Source organism: Pyrus communis, chromosome 16 (assembly GCF_041283825.1).
Source record: "Pyrus communis isolate YQ-2024b chromosome 16, ASM4128382v1, whole genome shotgun sequence".
In the NCBI taxonomy this organism is placed as follows: Eukaryota; Viridiplantae; Streptophyta; class Magnoliopsida; order Rosales; family Rosaceae; genus Pyrus; species Pyrus communis.
In genome coordinates, this window is record NC_142580.1 from 16260934 (window position 1) to 16282130 (window position 21197).

A 21197-nucleotide genomic window follows, 5' to 3' on the forward strand; every position below is an offset into this window, starting at 1 on the left:
ACCTATATACACACAGCACCAATTATCAAATCATAATTTCATGGCTAACTAATCAGTGACAATAAAAATTATACCACAGAAACTCAAGCACGCTAAATTCCAATTGGTTTACTTGTTATTGTTGAAATTTATTACCCAGAAAAAGAAAATCAAAAGAGAAGGTCAAATTGCACTTAAACAATTCAGAGACACTAATCTCAGATACTTATAACTTGGTAAAACATAAAAATAGAGCATGTTCAACTAGCTCCACGAAAGTGCTAATAACGAATTTAAAAATGTTCTGAAACAAACTAGGAGTGTAAGCATCTTTCGAATCATGAACGCACAGTGAAATCAAACATGGTCAAGTTATGCACAAGGGGCCATTAGAAGCTAAAACATTTCAGTGACACAACTGGCCATTAGAAGCCTGACATTCTTATTCCTATGCTGAAGCAAGCTATGCACAAATAGCTTATCTCAAGGGCTCCAACTTCTTCGATGCTTCAACCAAAGAAGCCAATTCTAACTACGACAAAGCACTCGTATTTTTCTGCGGATGGAAGCATACAAATAACAAAATCAGCACAACCCCCATGATAATATGAAATCACTAAGATCACCGGATTAAGTGATCTCTTCTACCAAGGTCACCGGATCAAGTGATTCGAATTCTTGAAATTTAATTCAACGACTAAAGTTATTATAACTTTTAAAGGGATCTTTATTTTTAGCTGTTGAATCAAATTTCAAGGGCCCGGATCACTTAATCCGGTAGCTTTGGTGGAAGAAATCCGAAGCGGATTCCAAACATGTTCACTTTCACTTTTAGATTTGCTTGGACCAACTTTGGTGTAAAGATGAAATAATAACATTTTGATGGCTCAATGGTGAATCAAAATCCTGTTGACGATCGTAGAAGTGCCTTGATGATTGGTCGGAATCGGGGTTTCTAAGATATGTCTGTGTGGGGGGGGGAGATTTTAAACTGGTAATTGAAGTGTGATTGAAGGGAGATTCAAAATACCATGGAGAATTCGATCTATTGTTACGGGGATTAGAATCACATCTTTCGGAATACAAAATCTTACCGATAATAATAATAACATTTTTAAAAAACATAAAATTTAATACGGAAATTAGATTCTATCTAAACAGACGGGGGCGTGGACGAAGTATTCGGTTCGACTACTTTTCTAAGCTGAATCACGTTAGGCTTCTCCGAGTCCTCATCGTCGTGGTACACGTAAGCAAACCCGCCGTGCCGGGTCAGATCCATACCCGCCATTTCGTCCTCAGCCGAGATCCTCAACAGCTTCAGCTTGTGCAGCACAAAGAACAAGGGCCCCATCGTAGCGCTCACCCACCCAATAATCACCACTATCTGGATCAAGTGGGCCCCCAGCAGCTTCCCTCCGCCCCCCATAAACAACCCGTAAGGCCGCCCCTCTTTTCCCGGATACACCTCGTTCACGTACTTCTCCGTCGCAAACAGCGCCGTAAAAATAATCCCCCACGCGCCGCACCCACCGTGAAGCTGCGCCGCCTCCAGCGGGTCGTCGTATTTCAACTTCTCCGCCAATTTGTTGCACGAGATCAAAACGATAGCGGCGACGAATCCGCATACTATCGCCGCCCACGGTTCGACAACAGAGCATCCCGCCGTTATCGCCGCGAATCCGCCCAGAAGACCGTTACAAACGTCCGTTACGTTCCAGTGACCGGATAGGATTCTTTTTCCGAAGAGAGTGGTGAGAGCGGCGGTGCATCCGGCTAGAGTTGTGGTGACGGCGGTCCGACCCACGGCTGACCACATCCCGTAATAGGATCCGGATGACCCGTAGGGACTCAGGATCTTGGTAAACTAACCCGGGTTGAACCCGTACCATCCGAACCAGAGTAAAAACGTGCCGAGAACAACGAGAGAAGCGCTATGTCCGCGGAGAGCGACGGCGCGGCCGGAGTGGTCGAACCGACCCATTCGGGGGCCTTCGATGAAAGCTCCCCAGAGACCAGCGATGCCTCCGACCATATGGACCACACCCGACCCGGCAAAATCGATGACTCCGGTTCCGAATAAGAGGTTTTCGGTATTTCCGGCGCTAGCCCAGCCGTCGACTGACCAGAACCAGTGCGAGACGACCGGGTAGACGAAGCCGGTGAGGAAGGATGAGTAGATGAGGTAGGCGACGAACTGAGTCCTCTCGGCAATGGATCCGCTGGTGATTCCAGCGGCGGCGATGGCAAAGGCCCACTGGTAGAGGAAGTGGCTGTAGTCGAAACCGGTTGCTGAGGGGACTTTGCTGAGGCCGAAGAAGTGGTGGCCGATGAAGCCGTTGGAGGGGCCGCCGAAGGCGAATGCGAAGCCGAAGAGGTAGTAGAAGAGGCCGCCGGCGGCAGCGTCGAGGACGTTGGTGAGCATGATGTTCATGGTGTTCTTTGCGCGGACGGAGCCAGCACAGAGCATGGCGAACCCGAGCTGCATTGAGAAGACAAGGTAAGCGGAGAAGAGGAGGTAGGTGGTGTCGACGGCGTAGGCGGTGTCGGAGAGCTTGGTGGAGACGCCGGCGATTTGGTCGCAGATGAAGTGAGCTGCGCCGGTGGAGTTGGGCCCCAGGAGGTCGGCCAGCTGGGTGGCCGAGCAGTCTAGTGTTGCCCACGTCGCCATTGGAGCAGTAAGCGAGAGAAGGAAGGGAGAGAGAGGTGAAGTTGGAGTAGTCTGCTCCCTGTAGAAGTGTAGTTGGCGTCGGATATTTGTTGTACGGTATAAATATTGGGGGGGGGGGGGGGGGGGGGCGGGGGTAAGGGTAGGAGAGAGAGTGTGTTTTGACTTGGAGGTTTCACTTTTCTTGGAGTAGTGTGGGGTGACGTCTAAGACTCTAACTCGTGCGGTGGTCATACACGATTTGATGACTTTTTGGACTCTGATCCGCCGCAGCTGATTAATGAATCTCTCTTCTGGGTTTTACCGAAATTAATTAGTAGCTGAGCTTAATTAATCTTTTTTTTTTTGGAGGTAATAATTACTTTATGGCGGTTAACTTTTTGTTGTTAATTTAGAAAAAAGTAATGTTATTTTATATTATATTTCTTTACCATATTAAGTGGTAGATGAGTTAGACAAGTTACATTATTTAATTTTAATCTTTTTATTAATTAAAATACTTAAATAATCTTAGGTGGAAGAATAAGACTCTTCGTATACCACAATCATCATTTAATTAATAAATATTTTTATTAATTATTGATTAAATGCTAATTAATTTAGATGATGTGGTTATCCAACTCATTTGCCACCTAAGATGATAAAGAAATATGGTATAAAATTATGGTAAGAATAACATTATTGTTTAAAAAATGTAAAGCATACGAAGTTAATTGGGACCTGTGTTTTGATTCTATCGGTTTTCCACATGCTAATCGTATTTTATCAATAGAAAATAAAAAGCATATAAGCTTGATCAACATAATTAATTATTTGGGAGTAGGACGAAATATGCAACGGAATTACTTATGGGTTGGTTTAAGTGACTAGAGAAGATGAAAAATGAGTTTTCAAGTGCGATACATTCAGAGATATCAGCGTTATAAGTGAAAGCGAAGAAACAAACAATCTTAAAATAAAAACACAACATATTAACGTGGTTCAGCGTAAAAAGCATGTATAATGATGAGGTCAATAATGTGACATCCCGCATCGCCTAGGGGAGTGATCCTTAAATGTATATTCTCATCTCTACCTAGCACGAGGCCTTTTAGGAGCTCATTGGCTTCGGGTTCCGTAGGAACTCCGAAGTTAAGAGAGAAGGGGGCTAGAGAAATCCCATGATGGGTGACCCACTGGGAAGTTGCTCGTGAGTTCCCAAAAACAAAAGCGTGAGGGAATGGTAAGCCCAAAGTGGACAAATATCGTGGTACGGTGGTGGAGTAGGCTCGGGAAGTGATCCGTCCCGGGCCAGGATGTGACAATTTGGTATCAGAGCCTAACCCTGGCCGCATGTGTGCTGACGAGGACGTCGGGCCCCTAAGGGGGTGGATTGTGACATCCCACATCGCCCAGGGGAGTGATCCTTAAATGTATATTCTCATCTCTACCTAGCACGAGGCTTTTTGGGAACTCACGAGCAACTTCCTAGTGGGTCACCCATCATGGGATTGCTCTAGCCCCTTTCTCGCTTAACATCGGAGTTCCTACGGAACCCGAAGTCAGTGAGCTCCCAAAAGGTCTCGTGCTAGGTAGAGATGAGAATATACATTTAAGGATCAGTCCTCTGGGCAATGTGGGATGTCACAATCCAATATACATATAAGGATCACTCCCCTGGGCGATGTGGGATGTCACAATCCACCCCCCTTACGGGCCTGACGTCCTCGTCGACACACCACAACCAGGGTTAGGCTCTGATACCAAACTGTCACATCCCGCCCCAGGGGGGACCACTTCCCGGGCACGACTCCACCATAGCACGATATTGTCCGCTTTGGGCTTACCATTCCCTCACGGTTTTGTTTTTGGGAACTCACGAGCAACTTCCTAGTGGGTCACCCATCATGGGATTGCTCTAGCCCCCTTCTCGCTTAACTTCGGAGTTCCTACGGAACCCGAAGCCAGTGAGCTCCCAAAAGGCCTCGTGCTAGGTAGAGATGAGAATATACATTTAAGGATCACTCCCCTGGGCGATGTGGGATGTCACAAATAATCTCAAGTTGCTTATATTGATAACATGTGAATATGTATCATCATTCTGAACATAAGTTAATCATGAAATGATACGTTACGGACATTTCATATATTAACTAATCTAGTTTAATCTAAGGATAAAAATATTATTTAAGGTCATCTCATTAAATGTTATATGCTAAAGCTGTCTCATTAAATGTTGTACACTTAAACAATAAGTCAAATGAATATGTAACTAAGAGAATATAATCTAAAAAAGTTAAATTCATGAGGCATTTCTCATTCATACACATATCTTAAACGTTCCTAATCATTTATTGACTCTCACCGAACAAACGGAGATGAAAAATGAGTGTCTTAACTCTCATCACCCAAATCTCACAAATTACAACCCTGAACCAAACAAGTAGAGAATCCAAACAAACAGAGTATTCTCTCCCAAATTGATCTCTAACTCTCGAACTCACAAATTGTCAAACGAATGAGCCATGAATTTGCCATACTCATGACTCCAAATCCTAAACTAATGGAGAGACACACAAAATTAACTAATGGCGAGGCACACAAAATTAACTAACCCAGTTGGATCAATGACTCAAAGATGGCATGATTAAACAAATAATTGCTTGCTCAAGTGAGGCATGGTGTGAAAGCTAGAAGTTGATTAGTTTAGCATGTGAGAGAGAGAGAGAGAGAGAGAGAGAGAGAGAGAGTTTGCATGGATACATGACGTTCTCAGTTGGGTAATCTGGACTTCCTAGGGTAATAACAATGCTTCTAATGGTTGAGATGCTAAGAGGGAGGTTATGGAAAACACTAAGGTTGCAGAGGTGATGCTTCCTGAGTTTTGAGGCTGCTTACACTTAGGGAGAGACTTCCCTAGCTTGGTGTAGTACAATCCTTAATTCTGTCAAATGTTTTATCTCTCTCTGGCCTCCTTATCTAAGGTCCCTAAACTCCCTTTTGTAGGTGAATGATTCTTTTCCAGGCTTCCTAAGGAATCTCTAGTTGTGGCTAAGTCCTCCCCCTTCTTTCTTCTAGTGCAGCTACAACCTTCCCTTTTAGTGTAAAATAGATGAGTGTTGCTAGCCTTGTAATGTTTGTGCTACGCCTTCTTCTCAAGGCACTACTTTCCCGGTTCAACTTCCACATACGTTACTTATGGTAACTCATCTCTTGGCTTTCTTTCGCCATTCTTTTGCGTGAGTTAGGAAGGGAAAATCAACCTCTCTTCATTAAATGCATGCTTCGTTGGGCTTTCATGTGACTTACTTAGGGTTTGGTGCCTTCCTAACTAGATTGGTTGGCTTGCTGGGGAAAGAAGGAAACTAGGTTTGCACGCTCTCAAACCTACCCACGTGGACTTCAAAGCTTATGGGCTTGAATCTTTCAGCCTGCAAGCAGTCTAAAGTCTTCCATAATATTGACTCTGTGTAGGTCCGATAAACTTCCGTAACCATCACACTACAATTCACTTGACAAGTTCCAAACATAATGATTAACATGACAAAACTTGGCATAACGAATATGCATGGGTCGCATGAGCGTGGGGTAATTTATCAAGGTTCTAAAAGATGCTAGATGCTAGTTGGGCGGCGGGCTAAGGCTAGCGCATAGGCAGCTAGGCGGGGGCAGACTTAATTAAATCTATTATATTTCGTGTAAATAAGTGTTTGTTTATACTTACAATATATATGATTTCATCATAAACTACAAAATGGAATGACATATATATTATGAGCTATTGGAACATAATGAAAACATAGGGAACAAGTATATAATGTGTGTTCTTTTAAGTATTCAACAAGTATCTTACAATTTATTGAAAAAATAAAATGTAAAATGAAAGTTATCTATTTTCTGTCTAAGTGAGTCACAACCTAGGCAGGAGTCTAGGCAAGTCTAAGCAGGCTAGGCGGTCTAGGCGGGCGCTTCAATACGTCTAGGCGGGCGCTTCAATACGTCTAGGCGCCCTTTCTTAATTTTCAAACGCCTAAGCATTAATCGGGACAGTGACCAACCGTCTAGGGCCGCGCCTAGGCAGCCCTAGGCGGAGATTTTTTGAACAGTGGAATTTATACAAATGCACGGCTTAAAATAGAGGGTTTGGTACTGAGTGAATTGTCAGGGCGCCATATTTTGTTCCACATTTACTTTTTGAAATTATTTTCCTTTAGTTCCTTGTTTGGAATATGAGTTTCGCGAAAGGATAAGGCTTGTGCCCCGAGATTTATTTGTCGCTCACTTATACTTAACGAATCTTTATCTTCATAATCCAAACAGTTTATTTTATTTATCATGGTCTGAAGAGAATTAGAATCAGATAAAGTTGTAAATCGGGTCCAGACTCTCCATTCATGGATGTCCTCGCTAGCTCCGCAACTGCCTCTTCTTCATGCCCTCATTTACTAATTTCAAACTTCTACAAGAACCACTGTAGCTCCGCCTCCATGGCCGCCGCTCGTCCACCTCAGGTACTCCTCATTGCTTCCTATCTAATTCATGCCTCATTTTAGCTTTCTTGCACCGGGCATAACCCACAATTACGAATTTAGAGAACAACATAGTTGCCAAATTACGTTCTAATCATAAAATTCTAAAGCTTTTCGCTTTTCCTCTTTTGGGTCAATCAAATTGTGGTGAATGCTGAAAACTTTGTACTCAAAGATTGCGCTTTGTTGCAATTATTATTATTTGTGTAACACAAAAAAAGAGTTGTAATTCTTTATTTGTAGAAGGAAATATATAAAAAAGATAACTGGAGGACACGTGTTGACACCATAAAGAACTGTATCTCATTTTACTTTTGATAAGGAACCATTTTCGCTTGCCATCCTTAAGTGTTGGTGATGCTCACCATCACATTGATTGCCGTTGGATGAATTTAAATTGCTTCGCACGTGCAGTAAGAAGATGGCTTGCTTTGCCATTACAACTTTTTATGTGTAAGCTACTGATTTTTGTTTGCATACTCTAACTCATTTTACCAAGAAAGATGTCTGATTCTCTGATCGTTTCTATAATTGTTTTTACGACATTATGGTTGTTATTATATCCATTCCGGTGGTTTAGTAATATCTTGTAACTTTCTCAGAGTCTTAATGTCGGAATTTGATCCTAAAGAGGCCTTCTGGCTCCTGAAAGATACTGCTCTATAATGTATGCCGGGCGTTATGTAGTTGTAATGGGAACACCCAAAGTTATTGTTTTCAATTGGAATCCTTGCAGTTGCTGCAGTGGAAGTATCTGCCAGTAAGGATCGTAGAAACTCGAGCAAAGTCTCCCTTAATGTGTATAATGACTATGTCGCTTAAGAGACCAATAAATTATGGTAACAGCAATGGGTACTTTTAACAGTTTCTTGAATCCATCAGTGTTGAGTTCAACCAGAGTTTTATTTGTCAGTGTGATTTGTTTTCAGCAAATTATTGTAAGATCAAGAAAAAACTTCGATTGAAGAAATACGCTGGCAGTCTCCATGAAGTGATAAAATGTTCAGAAAAAATCAGACGACATATTTTTGTTTTTGTTGCTGGGCTGATGGTTGTCATGTCAGCTTCCCTTTCTGTTAGCAGTACTCCATCCTGTAAGTTTACTTTATACGGTAATATAGTAATGACAACCCAAAATTGTGCAGTGGTAAGAGGATTTACTCTAATTTGTTGTCCTTTATTAACTTTCCCAGGGGCTCTCACAGAAGAGAATCTTCTCTTCTTAGAGGCATGGAAGATGATTGACCGTGCATATGTTGACAAAAGTTTCAATGGACAAAGTTGGTTTCGGTACAGAGAAAATGCACTGCGCAATGAACCAATGAATGCACGAGAAGAGACATGTATGAATTCCTTCCTGCAGTCGGTGATATTGTATTGTGTGAAAATTACCATACTAAAAGTAGCTCGAAATATTCCAAGGCTGTCCTTTTGAAAGTACACCTCTACAATGGTTCGCTGGACTTAGAAATATTTTTTGTACTATAAACTTTTGTTTAACTCGATAGTTGGTTCTTCCGCCTTAATTGCAGAAACTGTTTGAGACTTTGAGATATCTAAAGTCCACAGTCACCTTAGTTTACTACTTATAATTTCTTTTTCCTGCTTGAAAGTTTTCAAGATTTACTGATCCTAGCATGCCAAAGTCTCCCTTCACTTGATAAACCATTATTTTACTCAGCTATTTTGGTTTTGTATAAAAATGAGCAAGAGCTTCATGCCAGCTGGATCTCCTCATTTAATACTATACATATCTTTCCAGTTTCTGCCTTTCTAAATCCTAGCGTTGTATGTTCATTTAGATATGGCAATTAGGAAGATGCTTGCCACATTGGAGGATCCTTTCACTCGGTTTCTGGAGCCTGAAAGGTTAAAGAGTCTACGGGTACAATGATTTTTCTTCTTATACTGTTAGTGTAGTTCATTTTAGCAGTTTAGCCTGAATAAGAATATGATGCACCATTAGACACTACATCAAACTCACTCTCAAATCACTTATTATATTAAGAAACATTTCTTCAGTTGAATTTGAATATAGTTATTGTTCCTGAAATCTGTTCATATCTTCTTCAAAGGCAGTCTGGAACTCGAGGTGCTCTTACAGGCGTAGGGCTGTCAATTGGCTACCCTACACAACTTGATGGATCAGCTGCTGGTCTTGTTGTTATTTCAGCTTCCGCAGGAGGTCCGGCAAACAGGGCTGGCATCTTGTCTGGGGATGTTATTCTGGCGATTGATGATACAAGTACAGAAACAATGGGCATATATGATGCAGCAGAGCGGCTACAGTGAGTTTCATACACTTACTCCCATGTAACTTGTCATTGTTTTTTCATCTAAATGTTTATCCTCCAATACTGTAATGAGGAAATGCAATAATAATATAACTTACAATATTATGTATTTCTTAGCTGGAATTTTCGTTGAAATTCTGTTCGTAAGATTAATCTAGCATGGACATACACACATAGACAAATTGCAGTTTTCTAGTCGAGTCCTTTCTGATATCTAAATGACTATAGTAGTAACTATCCATTAGTGCTAGGATATTCTAGGGATTGTTCACAAAATTTCTAGTTGGAAGCCATATCATTTAAAAACCTGGAGTAGCTCTCTATCTTGGGCCCTTTGAATTTGTGAGTGGGCTGGTGAATTGTAACAGGTGTTTCAGAATCATGATTCGTTTTTTCCCAGTAAAATTTTATTTATTTTCATTTATACCGTTTTTCCTAATTGTTACAGGGGTTCTGAAGGAAGTTCAGTGAAACTAACCATTCGGAGTGGACCTGAAATAAAGCACCTGGATCTAATGTAGGTTCAGTTCTTCATTCATTCCTGCAGAAATACTGTAATATCAGTCTAAGGAATTATTCATTCTATTCTCAAAAGTGTTTGAAGATTATTGATTTGATAATATGTTGGTTTTAACTTTGTCATGGCATGCATTTGATAATTAGTTGGAATTAATTTTATCATGTCATTTTAAGAAAGCTTTTGGTCTAAGTTCTCATTTTATTTGGTGGCTGGCAATTGAGCTCCGTGTTTAACCACAGTCATCCCATTCGCTAAGACATTGAGCTACCGTTAAGTTGGGGATAGCACTTAGGACTGGGGTTACTGGTGATTTTACTTTTACTCAATTCAGAGTCCTTTTTCCATTTTAAAATTATTTAAATGTCTTCTTGGTATATTCTAGGCGGGAGAAAGTTTCACTGAATCCTGTGAAGTCAAGACTATGTGCGGTGCCTGCTTCGGGAAAGGATTCCCCTAGGATTGGATATATCAAATTACCAACGTTCAATCAAAATGCATCTGGTAAGAAAAACTAGTAGTTGCAGAACTGATATAAGTTTTATGTATGATGGTATGGTGTTTTGATCTTCTCAAGCCCACTCTCACTGAGAAATGAATTCAGTTCTCTTGTGCTTCATTTTGAAGAAAACATTGCTCATTTTGTTTAAAACTTCATTTACTCAATGCTTCATAATCTTGTTAAGTACTTCATTCGTTTGAACTTGTTTGGATATGTACATAGTGTGTGTGTGTGTGTGTGTGTGTGTGTGTGTATATATAGAGAGAGAGAGAGAGCTCATATTTTGACTGTCAATTTCCGCAATTTGGTCTAAGAACTTTGCATCCCATGTAGGTGCTGTCAAGGAAGCAATTAATACCTTAAGGAGTAATAATGTTAATGCCTTTGTATTGGATCTTCGAGACAATAGGTAATCATTATATCTCAACGTGGGTCTAGGTTATCATTAGCCTTCAACACGGCTCATGTAAATTTTGCCCTTTTGGAAGGCTTTCTGAAAGCTTAATATTCGCTTAATTTTGGTGCAGTGGTGGTCTTTTCCCAGAAGGAATTGAGACTGCTAAGATTTGGTAAGTTGCCGCGGACAATTGTGGGAAACTAAACTGTTTATAATTATTGCTTTTCACTTACCCAGTCGGTTTGGAGTTATTTTTAAGACGGGGAATAACAAAGTTTTTGCTGCATATTTAATTATGGAACTAAGATAACCAATGTTTGCACTTAGTCATAGCCATACGATACAGATTTTGATACTCTGACCTTATTCCTATATATCATGTCCCAAATATCAAATTTATATATATCAGCACGCGTTTTTTTTACACATGAAAGTTTTGGACTCATATTACATATATGAAAATACTAGCCAGCAATCCTTTACAACGCACCGTATTGATTGCAATGCATACATGTATTTGGGCTTAAAAGGGATTCATGCGATCTGCTGAAAGTGTGGGAGGCATGCTTCTTTCATGTATCTCTTAATTCAACCCAGCAAGGTTTAAGAAGACAATCCCTCGAAAGCCACTGGATTACTAGATCGCAATCATGCTGCTTGAGTGGTCTTTTCATTCATATTCAAAACCGTTATGTTTGATCCTTTTATGCAGCACAAATTCTTACAATTCAACTTTGTAACAAAAGTAAAAAACATTGTTTGTCTTTCAAGTATTAAGCTTGCACTTCCTTATATCAGATCCAAATTTTGTAAATTCATGATCAGATGTTTTTTTCCAGGTTGGACAAAGGTGTGATTGTATATATTTGTGATAGTCGTGGTGTTCGAGATATGTATGACACCGATGGAAGCAAAGCAGTAGCGACTTCAGAACCCCTAGTTGTGCTGGTACATGTTTATTTAGTAATACGATTAAGTAGATTTGGTCAGTGATATTCCTCAACGCTCGGGCAAACATTTGCACATGCTATTATTAACGGTGCAGGGTTGTCATCATTTAGATTATCTGTTGTCAAGCTCCGGTCTGTCTCGCTGTGCTGTTTAATGCTGGAATCAGTTTTTCGTTTCTGATATTTTGTCTTATTAAAAAGGAACCTTTCTATAGCGTGTTCCTGTGCGTTCCTATGAAACATTATGTTTGAAGAATTGCTTGGTGAGATTTGGTGTGTGTATCAACTGAGATTTCTTCAGGTGAACAAGGGAACTGCTAGCGCAAGTGAAATCTTAGCTGGGGCATTGAAAGACAATAAACGTGCTGTGTTATTTGGAGAACCCACATTTGGGAAAGGGTAATCTCTTTTGCTCCTACACAGCTCCCATGAATAAAATCGTGTATTCCTGACATAAGTCATCCATCCGACCATGCAGCAAGATTCAGTCGGTTTTTGAGCTGTCCGATGGCTCTGGCTTGGTTATTACAGTCGCTCGTTATGAGACACCTGCGCACACAGACATTGATAAGGTCTGATGCGGTCTCTTGTTCTCCCCATATACTGTATTCGTGTTGCTCTCGGTTAACTTTGTTCCCATTACTTACAGGTCGGTGTGCTTCCAGACCATCCCCTGCCTACCTCATTCCCCAAAGACGAGGAGGCTTTTTGTAACTGCCTCCAGGACCCTGCATTTGCTTGCAACAAGGTCGAGCTATTTGCACGATGATCGCAGTTTTTGTGTACGTTCGCATTGTTTACAGTACAGGAAATCACAATTTTTTACAGATGCAGTTTAACATTCTTTCAAGGTTTCATTTGAATTTGTAAACAAATAGCAATATTTGATTAATGGTATTCGATTCAAGAAATTTACGATGTGAATATTTCAGTATTCAACCAAATTCCATAAGACAAATACCAAATTCCACCGTATGGAATGAAATGTCAAGTGTACTGTGAAATTGTATTTGGAATAAATACTATATACGATGGCGTACAAAATAATAATTTCTTGAAGAACGCCAGCATCCGAGTCAGGTGTATACAAAAAATGGCTAAATTATGCCATCAGAATATCATTGATCTAAGCTTCAACCGATTCCTTCATCTTTTAGACTCAGCTGATTTATCGTGGATCCCTGAAGGCCGTGTAACAGCAGACGGAAAAATCTTGTAGTAGTTGATCCGAATACTTTCAGGCAAACCAATCGGAATGCTACAGGTTTGAGACTAGTGGTTTACATTCTCTATTCACCAAAACATCTTTGTCCATGTACCCAAAAATGGGAAAACAGCAATCAACAATCTTAACAGGAGAGGTGTGTCACTATTACTTTCTCTCCGACTCAACTTACCCTTCCCCATCGGCTTTCTTCGAGATTGCCTCCGTGCAGATTCCATTCTTTCAAGATCATCCCATCCGCCTAAACTCGATGCATCTCGACCACTACTATCATCTGAAGCATCATTTCCAACTACCCAGGATTGATAACCCATTCTTTTGTCACTAGTTTCCTGCTCTTCATCATATTTTTCTTTTTCTTTGGTTCTAGCATTACCTACAGTGCTGGCAAAAGGTTTCCTTCTCCTCTTGGTCCTGGACTTGCGTTTCGGCCTACTTTGTGTCCCTCCCCATACCTTCTCAAATACCAGTGAAAATGCTGACTGAACAAGGGGGAGTGCTAAAGCCATTAGGAAAGCTTTTGGACCCGTAGACAGCAGCAAAGATATGATAATAGCTGGAAATGCCCAACCATACGATTTGAACACCTGCACCAACCAAAAAAGCGAATACATTGGACATTTTACACCTATAAGAACAGATTCTAAAATAGGAATAAACCAGCACAAGTATACTAAGAAAAATTAGACCCCTCTGGATGTCAAATTTTGACTCAGGCGATTTTTCATCTTCAGCCTCGGGATTATGGTGTTCATATTTTGGTCCCTTTTTATTTTGGTAATCACTTTATCAAAATGCTTATATATTCAGGAACTCAATGGTATCAGATATCTAATTGACCATTTACGTCATGTGATCAACAAATGGGAAGCAGAGGAACCGAGCTTAACTAGTTGCAGAAGAGCATGTACAGGACAAAACCAGTGTCAGTTTTGGTCTGGATGTTGTTAATGTAAGGGATCCACCGTGCTCAACCAGACGGCATAATTGTTTGTCTTGGGAGCAAGGCATTGTTCATTATAACAGTTATACAAAGCACAAACTATTCGAGCAGTTTTCTCATTGTTTCTTTTGAAACCAAGTACCAAGTGTCAATCTGACCATCCAGAACAACCCCAAGCAAATATATCATTCCCTCCAATTACTGCAGCTGTTCATTGCTATGAAAGCACATTAAGGTATTCATTTTTTACGCTTTGATGTTACGCTTTGCTCACTCAGACTAAGGCTCTCCAGCGATTGTCTCTTACCTTAAGGTGCCTTCCCATAGCTGCAATAATGGCCCATCGCGATACCTTTCATAACTTTCATTAGATGTTTCTCAGGAAGTGCCACATTGTGCTTAACATCAGTTCTCATCCAATTTTTTTTTTTTTTTGTATGTAACACATTGACCTCAAACTTATTAGGAGACTTACACGTGCAGAAAATGTTAGGATAAAGGGCCCAATTCAGCTGTAGAAAGCACTTAGGGACTAGGCTAACAAAATAGGATGTGAGAGAAGTTTCAGAACAGAAAGGAAAAGAAATCTGCTATGTAGTCGAAGACCGAGGTGATGAAATATTACTCCATAGCACTTTCCTACTTAAATGTCAACAGGTTGTTGAAATGTTACATCTATAACTTGATCTTAAGCAAATTATGTTTGAAGATGGAACTGGTTAACTTCAAAACTCTTGATACAACACGAATCGAGAAGCCAATAGTAGACAAAGATACACACAATATCGATTTCACTGTCTTCACATTGGTTTCTGATTCTATCTTTTGCATATGAACCTTATAGGGGGGGAATTCAGCACTTACATGAATGCAAGTAAAGCTATCTATCATGATCCTTATTCAATTAATCAAACTATTGATGCATTTTAATTCTTAAACATCTGTTTCTTAATAATTTTTGTTCCTGGACGAGTCAAACATGTTTACAGTAAGCTCTCCAAGTAGACTAGGGGGTAGTCAAATTGGCTAGAGCAGCGTGCTCTCATCTACACCGAAGTTTGAATCCCCTCCCCCACAATTTAGACTAGAGTCATTAGACTGATTAGAATATTGCTCCAATATTGATGCGTTCTAATACTAAAGCATGGGTGAGAAGAACTAAAGTAATCTCCCCAATTAGAGCTGGGCATAGCTAAGTCGGTTAGAACAATGTGTTTTTTTTACTGCATTTTAAGCTTAAATCCCTTCTTCGCAGTTTAGATTAGATTAATTAAAATATCGCTTGAATAAAAAATTAAGCTCTCCAAACTTGAAGCACTCCCAAATCCAAACTTCACATAAATAACCAAAAATGAAGTGAAGGTTACTACCTTAAAAATCCAGACACTATCAATGGCATCCTCCAAGATTCCACCCGAGCCTTCCTCCTCCATCTCCGACGACTCGTCCGACCACCACCGCCTTTTCTTCTTCCCTTCCCTTCTACTGTACTCGTAATCTTCTTCGTCTTCTTCATCGTCATCGTCATTTTCTCCGTTGCCTTTGTCTCTGAAATTGAAACCGAATCTTTGGGAACGAATGGTTTCGGCATTGGAGTCCCAGCGACGGTAGCTAGGAGCGTAGGAGCGACTTAAATGGGAGGAAGGAAGTGGGTTTTGACAGATAAAGTGAAAGGAATATTTGTGTCGCCATGGATGAGGCTGTGCTGTAAGGAGGACACTGCTCTCCATGCGTAGTGTGAGCTTCCATCTGCCACGTTCTCGTTATCTTTTCTCCAATTAAAACTCTTTCACTTAATACCAATTTCTAATATTATTTTTCTTTATTTGTGAGTACTAAGTTTTAAATTCGATTTTCACTAAAGATGAATTTGAACGATAATATTATTAATCCATTGTGAGACGCCTAAACACTCTCCAACTTTATTACAAAAAAATAAAGGTTAAACACATTACCATATTCTCAAACTCACGAGTTTTATTTAACCTTGGAGAAACCAAATAATATTTTGATGATCAACTCGTCTTTCACTTTATTTTCAACTACAAAACTATTTATGTGGCTCAAGTGTGACCCATTGTTGTTGAGATGTGTGCTGTCATGCGGCTAAAATGTTTGGAAAATCATATTTTTGAATTTAAAATTCTCTTTTTTAAAATAGAAAAGTAAAACTTTTAACAATTTTGTTTTCAATCATGGCAGACATCTCAGCAACAATGGTACTTATTTGTGCCACGTAAATTGTTTAGTAGATTTATTCACAAATTTTGACAATAGTTGACAAGTATGAAACGGTTCAATTTTAGTGGATTAAGTGGCAAAAGTTGAATTTCAAAAAATTTAGTGATACGCGAGTTGAATTTCAAAAATATACTGAAGTAAATAAGCAAAAAATAAATTCTTTTGTAGTTTGAAATTTTAATGAAAGGAGAAACTTACTAATTCTTGGTCTAGTAGCTGTGCTAGCTTCTCAATGAGTCACTGTTAAAAGATGTCTCAAAGCCTGAAATTTTCCATCTAACAAAAACGTATGAATACTAATTAGTTTAGTAGGCGTTGATCTCTCCATTCGTTTTTGTATGTAGGGGTAGACATACAATTACTAGTACGCTTATTGTGATTCCCATTACAAGAGTCAAAATAGGAACAAGAACTTAGAGAATTTCATAAACTTATTTTAAAAATTCTAATCTAGAAAAAGAATCAATATTTTGTACTTCCTGTGTATCAATTATCATTTCAACGATCAACTTCTTGCAAACAACTTCTTGGTGACGGTACATGTAAATATCTCTGGTTGCGAAAATGACGAAAGTACTTTGTCATAAGCCAACTTAACAAATTTGGAATGAAATAGACGAAACATGGTCAAACACGATGAAATGTGAATTTCAAAGAAGTCAAGTTATGACAAATTAACACTCGTGTTTTCTTTTTGGGGCAAACGGGTCATTAAACCTTCAATTTTTGGAGGGTAAATAGGCTTGGAAAGTTTAAGTTAATGTTATGATACGTTTTACCAATTCCATTCCCTATATATTCCATGATTGTAGGCTTTTGACTCTCATGGTTGGCCTGTACTTTTTACCCTCCTCCCTCTTTCGTTTTCATATTCCTTCGGCTTTAGCCTCAAGAGATCAAGAGAGAAAGAAGAACAATTTTGACAAGAGAGGACGCTCCATCAAGGATATATAATTCCATGCATATTTCGCAGGTTTGATACCTTTTATTACTAATTGTTTTCTAATAAACACATTGTGTTTTGGTCACATGCTTTGCTATTCACCTTCCATTCCAAAGTTTTTTTTCTTGGTTTGTGTTTCAATCCGTTTTGAAGTAAAATTTTCATTCTATGTGATTGTGACAATACGTGACTTGTTAACACGATCAATTCACTCAAATTACAAATTGTGGTGGCTGACAAATCTTTATGCTTAAGAGAGGATTTAATGTTTCCATTCTTAAGAGATAATCCATCATTTACGGTCACTATGGCCGAATATTTTCGAAATGTAATTAGTCACGTATTATAATTTCAATGGATCAATAAATCATATATTGTCTAGTTATTCTTGCATGATTTTTGTTTAATTTTTATCATTGGGAGTGGTAGGATACAGACTTGGGGGACCTCTTCAAACAATGAAAAAAAGATATCACTTAGCTGGTCTTGCACATGATTTTAGGGTTTTTTTTTTTAATTTTTAAAATTTTTAAAATTTTAAAATTTGAATTTATTTTAAAGGATAAGTACGAATAACTACTCTACCTTTTAGGATGATTTTAGGTTTCAAGCTTTTAAAAAATTCCAACTAACTACATAATACTTTGAAAGTTGGACATACGTTAGGTCACTAGTTTTAAATGATGAAGTCACTAGCTCGTCATTTATGGAGTCTTAAATCTCCAAATCAACACCTTTGAACCCAATTTTTTTTTGCTAAAATGAGTTGATTGGGGAACTCATAGCTCCAATAGATGACTGAGAGTTAAAATTCACTTCAATATTTTTGCACGTCGTTACTTAATGATCTAACAAATATCCGATCATCAAAACATTAGGCTGTTTTTTTGTAATATTTTGAAAAGTTGAGACCCATTTAGAGCCTATATTAGTTAATCCCATATTCAGAGGAAACTAATATTAACTGAAAGAAATAAACACAAATGGGATTCCAGCAAGGCCTGTCATATTTTTTAGTACATCGATATTTTACGCTAAAGAGAGAGGGAGTTCGGCTAAATCATACAATGGACAACTTAATTTGGTATCAAATTTGTTATCCATGAGATTCGAACTTAAGACCTCTCACTTCCAAGTGAAAAGAAATTTCACTAGATTGTAGTACTGAATGACTATTATATTAACACCTCACATATTATTCAATATTATGTGGGGTGCTTGTGGAAGACAATTCAACCGGTTAAACCCAATGACTGTAAATAACCGCCCGGATGGGCAGATTTGAAGATGAAAATTTGGCTATTTTTCGATTATTGGGAGAAACAATGAATATGATTCGGTTACGGTTTCATATATGATTATAGGGTTCCACTATTCATATCCGTCTCCAAATCCTCCTCTTGTAATATAACACAACTTAGGATTAAGTACCTAAAGTCCCCAAACCTTTTAGTGTCATTCCAAATTGGTCTTAACCTTCTTAAACATTTCAAACAAGTATCCAACCTATTAAAAATGTCACATATGTTAAGCCCTAGTTAATATTTCAAACATAGATTATATTCAAAACCCACCAATTGGCTATATCATGGTCAACATTAATATTAGTTGGCTTAAAATCTAAATTTCAAACATAGATTATATAATATAGAACCCCATGATCAATTAAGTATTGATTGAATTAAAAATGAACCCAAATTGAAATTACATTAGGAGGGCAATCTCCTAACAAATAAGAGGGTTAAGAATTCAGTTAGGGTTTCAAGAAGTTATTTCTTCTCATTTGATTCCTTCATTTACCGATTCTTGACTCGTAAAACTTCTAATTCTTCTCTGTGGGTGGTGACGATGGTGGTGGCCGCATCATGATAGTCCATACCATTTCATCAACCTCCATAACATTTTTCTCGACATTGGTGGCTTGAGTTGTAGGATGGAATTGGTGGTGGAGTTGGTGGTTTTGTGTTGGGTTTGGAGGTGATGGCATGATGAAGTGGTTTTGTATTGAAATTATTTGATAATTTGGGTCATCTTTCTCCGGTAATGATTGCTTATTTGCTTTTGTCATCCCTCTTCTCTTTTTCATCAGACTAATTTGCCTAATTTGCTGCCATATTTAGCTTATCATGAACACCTCTATAAAGTATTGTTATATTTTTTATGATATAGATGTAGATATTTAAGGATGGAATTAGAAACTATTAAATTATAAAGTGTTAATTGAACAAATAATTTTTTTTCATTGACGAAGATGTATATAATTGTTAACCATTGGAGAATCAGTTACTCCGTGGGTATAATTATAGATAATTTCTGATGGTTAATTTGCGATTATGGATATGATTAATTTTGTTGTTATAGGGATGAATATGACATTTCGGTTCCTAAACCCAGCCGGTTTCCAGTAAAAAAGCATTCCAGCAAAATCTTAAATTGATTAGAAAAAGTAAAGTCCTAAAATACTGAGTTAGTGGTCACTTAATACTATTGTCTAGTGGTATAAAGGTCTTATATTCGATTCTCACCGAAGATGACCATTGTTAGCTCATTATAAAACTTAGCCCATTCCCCCATTCCCCCATTCCTCTTTTTATTTATTTATTTTTTTGTTAAACAACAGATTTGTTAAATTAGATATTAGATTAGGAAGCCGACGGAGTTTGAACCTATACCGTGGTGTAAGGGTTATACTCATTTTTACCATTATGGTAGATGACCACTTACACCTTGCCACCTCTCTTAGACCATCTCCAATGGTTGGGCTAAAAACTAAATTTTTTAGCCAGGAAAATTTAGCTTTTAGCCCAGAAACAGTTTTTTTGCTCCAACCGTTCTAGCCTAAAATTTTAGCCCGAGATTATTAAAGAATGAACTTAGGCTATTTTTTTTTTGTTAAATTAATTTTTTTTTAAAAAAAAGATAAGTAGACTATCATAAATTAATTTTATGAACATTTTAATCTAAAAAAATTTAAATTCCAATAAATATTGGGTGAATTCCACTCTGATTTCTAGGCTAAATTTTGGGGAGAATTTGGCATTGGTTTAGCATTTAGCCCAAAATTTCCTCTTTGGTTGGAGTGGGTTTGGGGGAAAATTTTAGAGGGTAATTTGGCTTTTAGCCCACCATTGGAGTTGGTCTTATGTAGATAATATGGTTGGTTATAAAAAAAAAAAAAAATAAATACTGAGTGGGTGATAATTTCTACAAAAACAGAATTAAAGAAAGGACATGTCGTCGTCAAGAGCAAGACAAAATAAAAACGCGAGCACTCCGGCAGAAAGCCAAAACGTGAGACGCTCCATAGCCATAGCTTCCGCAAGGCAGAGGCAATTTGAAGTGATGAGGCCAACGGCGATGGACTTCTTCAGCGACATGGACGATCAGGGCTCCACCATGGCCATGGACGTTGACGACGTCGACCCAATCGAGGCGTTCGGCGAGGGCATCAGCGAGAGCAAGCTGGCCGGCGCCGATTTCTTCAACTCCTTCCAAGACGATTTCGACGACACCGACATCAACTGAACCAGCGAGCCAGATCGTCTTCTTCTCCTTCGTAGCCATGCAATTATTGATCTGATTTGCTCTATTTTCTAGGGTTTGGAATTTGAAGATTAGGGTTTAGAATTTGATTAGGCGAAAAAGGGATTTCCAGCATTAATGGTTGGATGGTTTTGTGAAAAATTGGATATATACAGATATCGATTGTAGTGTGTTTTTGCAATCTGTGATTGTTCTGTGAATGATTGATGAGTTTTCTTCTATTTCAATCTCTCTGTGATTTGCTGATAAATGAGTCTAAATCCGATTATGTTAATCGGTTGCTTATATCTGTTAATGCGAATTCTCTGTTTAGATTTTGTTAGTTTTCTTCGCATTATTGGGGCTTTTGCAAATGGTGTAAGCTGTTTAGTATTTACCTTTATTTGTGTTGCTTGGAATTGTGAGGAAAAGGAAAAGAGAAGTAGTTGTGTAGGTTTCCATCGAATTGATGGGAACGATTTAGCGATACATAGCATTTGGAACGTTA

At 38.7% G+C, this 21197-nt stretch overlaps 3 protein-coding genes and 1 pseudogene across 6 annotated transcripts; 2 read left to right on the forward strand and 2 right to left on the reverse strand.

Annotated features, from left to right (window-relative positions):
- Window positions 1-1006: 1006 nt before the first annotated feature.
- Window positions 1007-2778, reverse strand: LOC137731530 (ammonium transporter 1 member 1). Its single transcript, XM_088687077.1, is given in 1 exon segment — window positions 1007-2778. A coding segment is annotated over 1 exon segment (1518 nt). The 5' UTR covers window positions 2651-2778; the 3' UTR covers window positions 1007-1132.
- Window positions 2779-6789: 4011 nt separating this feature from the next.
- On the forward strand, window positions 6790-12726 carry LOC137731496 (carboxyl-terminal-processing peptidase 2, chloroplastic). Of its 3 annotated transcripts, none has more exons than XM_068470615.2 (14): window positions 6790-7137; window positions 7892-7994; window positions 8085-8249; window positions 8349-8498; window positions 8958-9040; window positions 9235-9443; window positions 9898-9966; window positions 10352-10470; window positions 10802-10877; window positions 10996-11037; window positions 11705-11813; window positions 12117-12214; window positions 12294-12387; window positions 12465-12726. In XM_068470615.2, exons 1-14 carry the CDS (start codon window positions 7021-7023, stop codon window positions 12582-12584), a joined length of 1554 nt encoding a protein of 517 aa, XP_068326716.2. In that variant the 5' UTR covers window positions 6790-7020; the 3' UTR covers window positions 12585-12726. The 3 variants fall into 3 exon arrangements, with proteins under 3 accessions (XP_068326716.2, XP_088544098.1, XP_088544097.1); XM_088687971.1 differs by having other exon boundaries at window positions 6941-7137; window positions 7758-7994; XM_088687972.1 differs by lacking the exons at window positions 12294-12387; window positions 12465-12726 and having other exon boundaries at window positions 12017-12208.
- On the reverse strand, window positions 12718-15761 carry LOC137731497 (uncharacterized). Its single transcript, XM_068470616.2, has 2 exons — window positions 15354-15761; window positions 12718-13627 (listed from the first exon to the last, which is right to left on the reverse strand). Exons 1-2 carry the CDS (start codon window positions 15711-15713, stop codon window positions 13109-13111), a joined length of 879 nt encoding a protein of 292 aa, XP_068326717.2. The 5' UTR covers window positions 15714-15761; the 3' UTR covers window positions 12718-13108.
- Window positions 15762-20366: 4605 nt separating this feature from the next.
- Window positions 20367-21032, forward strand: LOC137732104 (small acidic protein 1 pseudogene; annotated as a pseudogene). The gene has a single exon (XR_015957458.1). The product of XR_015957458.1 is annotated as a small acidic protein 1 pseudogene (transcript).
- The last annotated feature ends 165 nt before the right edge of the window (window positions 21033-21197 follow it).

Excerpts from the sequence above, each read along its gene's own strand:
- LOC137731496 (XM_068470615.2), top strand. The coding sequence starts at position 7,021 with ATGGATGTCCTCGCTAGCTCCGCAACTGCCTCTTCTTCATGCCCTCAT. Across the intron at positions 7,138-7,891 it reads CCGCCGCTCGTCCACCTCAG|TTGCTGCAGTGGAAGTATCT; the intron begins GTACTCCTCATT and ends GAATCCTTGCAG. Across the intron at positions 8,250-8,348 it reads TGTTAGCAGTACTCCATCCT|GGGCTCTCACAGAAGAGAAT; the intron begins GTAAGTTTACTT and ends TAACTTTCCCAG.
- LOC137731497 (XM_068470616.2), bottom strand. The coding sequence starts at position 15,713 with ATGGAGAGCAGTGTCCTCCTTACAGCACAGCCTCATCCATGGCGACAC. Across the intron at positions 13,628-15,353 it reads ATAGTGTCTGGATTTTTAAG|GTGTTCAAATCGTATGGTTG; the intron begins GTAGTAACCTTC and ends TGGTTGGTGCAG.